At 40.3% G+C, this 4150-nt stretch overlaps 1 protein-coding gene across 1 annotated transcript in view; it reads left to right on the plus strand.

Annotated features, from left to right (window-relative positions):
- rpf2 (ribosome production factor 2 homolog) overlaps window positions 1-3520 on the plus strand; it is a 15527-nt gene extending 12007 nt beyond the window's left edge. The window contains exons 9-10 of the mRNA XM_020614121.1: window positions 476-620; window positions 2944-3520. Coding sequence (XP_020469777.1) covers window positions 476-620; window positions 2944-3129 — 331 coding nt within the window. The 3' untranslated portion in view covers window positions 3130-3520. The remainder of the gene's footprint in view (window positions 1-475; window positions 621-2943) is intronic.
- The last annotated feature ends 630 nt before the right edge of the window (window positions 3521-4150 follow it).

Below are 4150 nucleotides of genomic sequence, written 5' to 3' on the forward strand. Positions count from 1 at the left end.
CAGGTGGACTCTATTTACTAATTAGGTGACTTCTGAAGGCAGTTGGCTGCACTGGATTTTATTTAAGGATATGAGAGTAAAGGGGGCTGAATACATATGCACGCCACACTTTTCAGATTTTTATATGTAAATAATCTTGACCACGTATCATTTTCCTTCCATGTCACAATTATGCAATACTTTGTGTTGGTCTACATAAAATCCCAATGAAATTCATTTAAGTTTGTGGCTGTAATGTAACAAAATGTGGAAAAATTCAGGGGGCATGAATACTTTTGCAAGGCACTGTATATTGGTTGAGAGTAGTTTTTCTAGGAGAAAAATAAACACGATAAATAGTTTTGAATTTGCCTACTATCTAAACTAGTGACCAGCTCATGTCTTAAAACTCTTATTAATAGGTTTGGAAAAACTGTTGCGGTTACATTTTGGAATATACCAGGTATCTCATACAGATATTGATGTACTACTGCAGGTGTCTGCTGAAGAAGTCTGGGTGTCGGACACCGCGGATTGAGCTGGATGAGATCGGGCCATCGTTTGACTTTGTCTTAAGAAGAACTCATTTAGCTTCAGATGACTTCTACAAGTTAGCCCACAAACAGCCCCGGGCCCTGAAGGTAAAAAAATCACCTGGTAAAATTAATGAACATTTTGGCTAACTCTCTCAGCTTTCCTTTGATAGGAAGTGGATTGGAATAGAAATTAAACTACAAATAGAGGCAGCTGCACTCGAAACATTTTAGATAACTGATACAATTATTGTTAATTCTTTTGGCATTTAACTAAGTCATCGTTTTCAAATAAGACAAAGTATGTTATTGCCAGGTTAATGGCCCCATGAGGCTTTACTGCTTATTATATACACCCACAAAAAAAAAGTCAGCTGTTGGATGGAGAAGCGATGCAAAGGCTGCTTTTCGGTTCTTCGATCCTGACAGCAAATAGATTGAAGGTATGAAGTTTCTCCCCAAGGTGTCACCAGAGGAACGGCCATGCGTTGCTCAAACCCACACAACTTTTATTTTATCTCAAATACACCAGTTATGTCAGTGCTCGACAATTATTTATGCTTGACATGGAGTATTTTGAATGTGTATAATTGGATTTATAAATGTCATGAGGTGGAACGAGCAGATATCAGACAGTGTAGAATAAGATGATCTAACATCTGTAAAGCCATTGGAAACTACAGGGGTCACACAGATTGGTGGACTGATGAATGACCAAAGAAACGACCAGCGTCTGCACCTATAGAGCATTACTGCTAACAGTATTTTTTGTAATTGTTGAGTAAAATGTCCCCAGAATGTCCAAAGATTGTCAAAACATCTGTCAATACAGTTGAAGTCAGAAGTTTCCATACACCTGAGCCAAATACATTTAGACTGTCTTTCACAACTGCTGACATTTGATCCTATAAACATTACTACTTTTTTTAAGAATGTGAAATGTCAGAATAATAGCAGAGAAAAAGATTTAATTCAGCTTTTATTTCTGTCATCACGTTCCAAGTGGGTCAGACGTTTACATACACTTGGTTAGTTGGTAGCCTTGCCTTTAAATTGGTTAACTTGGGTCAAACGTTTTAGGATGCCATCCACCAGCTTCTTACAATAAACAGCTGGAATTTTTGCCCATTCCTCTTGACAGAACTGGTGGAACAGAGTCCGGAATGGAGGCCTCCTTGTTTACACAGAGTTTTTCAGTTCTGCCCACAAATGTTCTATTGGATTGAGGTCAGAGCTTTGTGGTGGCCACTCCAGTACCTTGACTTTGTTGTCCTGAAGCCATTTAGCCACAATTTTGGAAGTCTGCTTGTGTTAGGGCACAAACCTGCTCCTTCCTCTCTCCCTCTCCAAGAGGCCATGTTTCTGGGAGTGACTGGCAGAGAGTGAGCATAGCTGTAGCTCATGAACCAATCTTCTCCAGAGTATTTAGTCAGGGCTCATCTGTCTCCTCCTGGCCAGTCAGTTTCATTGTACCCCCGTGCTCACGATGTTCTTTGGCTTGCAGGACTCCCCCCTTTTACCTCCAGACATAATGATGGTCATTGTGGCCAAACAGTTCAATTTTTTTGACAGACCAGATGACCTTTCTTCAAAAAGATCTCTGTCCCCATGTGCAGCTGCAAACCGTAGTCTCCATTTTTTTATGGCCTCTTCATTGCTGAGCAGCCTTTCAGGTTGTCTCGATACAGGACTCATTTTACTGTGGATACAGATTCTTTGGTACCTGTTTCCTCCAGTGTTTTCACAATGTCCTTTGCTGCTGTTCTGGGATTGATTTGTACTGTCTGGACCAAAGTACATTCCTCTCTAGGAGACAGAACGCGTCTCCTTCCTGAGCGATATGATGGCTGCGTTGTCCCATGGTGTTTATACGTGTGTAGTATTGTTTGTACAGATGAACGTGGTACCTTCAGGCTTTTGGAAATTGTTCCCAAAGATGAACCAGACTTGTGGAGGTCCACAGGTTTTTTTTTCTGAGGTCTTGGATGATTTCCTTTGATTTTTCCCATGGTGTCAAAGAGGTACTGAGTTTGAAGGTAGGCCTTAAAATATATCCGCAGGGGCACTTCCTACTGACTCAGTAATGTAAAGTGCCCTGTCAGGACCTTCTAAAGCCATGACACAATTTTCTGGAATTTTCCAAGCTGTTTAAAAGCACAGTCAACTGAGTGTATGTAAACGTCTGACCCACTGGAATTGTAATTTAGTGAATTATAAGTGAAATACTCTAAAGAACTGCTGGACCAGTGACATGCAAAAAGTACACATCCTAACTGTTTTGCCAAAATGAGAGTTTAACATGACATCTGTGGAGTGGTTAAAAAAATCACTTTTAATGACTTCAACCTAAGTGTATCTAAACTGACTACAGCTGTAATTTTCTCTGAGTGGCAAAGTGGCATGTTGTTAATGCTTCTTTTCACTGTTACAGCCCAAGAAGAAGAAAAACATTTCCCATGATGCCTTTGGTACCAGGTTTGGCCGGGTGCACATGCAGAAGCAGGATCTGTCCAAACTACACACGCGAAAGATGAAGGGCCTGAGGAAGAGAAAGGCAGCTGTGACTGCTGAAGAGCAGGAAGGACAGCCACTCAAAGTGGCCAAAGTTGAGGGCTGAGATGGGACACCTGGACTGCTCACACCAGCTGTGCATGGACTGGGCGGTGTTGGTCATTGTGGTAGTCAATAGTCCTTGGTCATGTGCTTATCATTACCAGCTTTCACTGGTATAGGGACGTGGCATGTGATTTGCCCCCAGGCAATCAGAAAACACATCAGTTATTCTTCTCTCCCTGTTCTATTTCCTCATGTGACATCCGGGTGTCTCTTTTTTTAATTTTTTATTAGTATTATGAATGTGCCAGCTCACTTGTATGGTAAAACCACAAAGCATCAGAAAATGGCAAAGTGCAGCCAATGTTATCCATTGGCAGTTCTTCTAGGAGGTTGAAGTATGTTAAAAGAAAATGTCACTGGCAGCAGTCACTTTCTTAAAGAAAATAAAATTGTCTGTTTATATTGTCTGTGTGTGTGTGTGTGTGTGTGTGTGTGTGTGTTCTGTTTTTCTTCTCTTCCTTAACAGTTTACATTTAAGTCCCTTAATGTAAGAGAGGTTCATTGCTTTCCATTAGTGATAATGTTCCATATTTCTGGTATTAACAGTACCACCAGTGGTTACTTTGGCTACACTGAGTAGATCAGTTCCTCTTTATTGCCAGACTCAAAAAAAATACACAGACAAAATATAAACAAATTGTAAAAAAAATCATTCTTAATTATACCAATGTTTCCACAGAAAAGGTTACAATTGCAGAGCACTGAATCGAGGATTAGACAGCATAATTATATTCTGGGACTCATTCAGTCAATAGATACATTTGTAAAGCAGGTTTCTTAATAGAGCCTGGGGATTGTTGACTCCTACATTAGAGAACAAGTCATTTGCACTACAGTACCTGGGTTTTTTTAGGTCAATAATACAGAATTAAATGTGTCAAAGAATGAGAGAGTGTTTGTATGGAAGGTCAGTATATGAGTTTATTATGTGGCCCCAAAGAGGGGGGTGTCAGGCCATGCCGTTATAAATCTTCCACAGTAAGCAACACCATTTTCCAAACCTAGTAGTAGTATCAGCATAC

The sequence above is a fragment of the Monopterus albus genome, unplaced genomic scaffold (assembly GCF_001952655.1).
Source record: "Monopterus albus unplaced genomic scaffold, M_albus_1.0 scaffold142.1, whole genome shotgun sequence".
Taxonomy (NCBI): domain Eukaryota; kingdom Metazoa; phylum Chordata; class Actinopteri; order Synbranchiformes; family Synbranchidae; genus Monopterus; species Monopterus albus.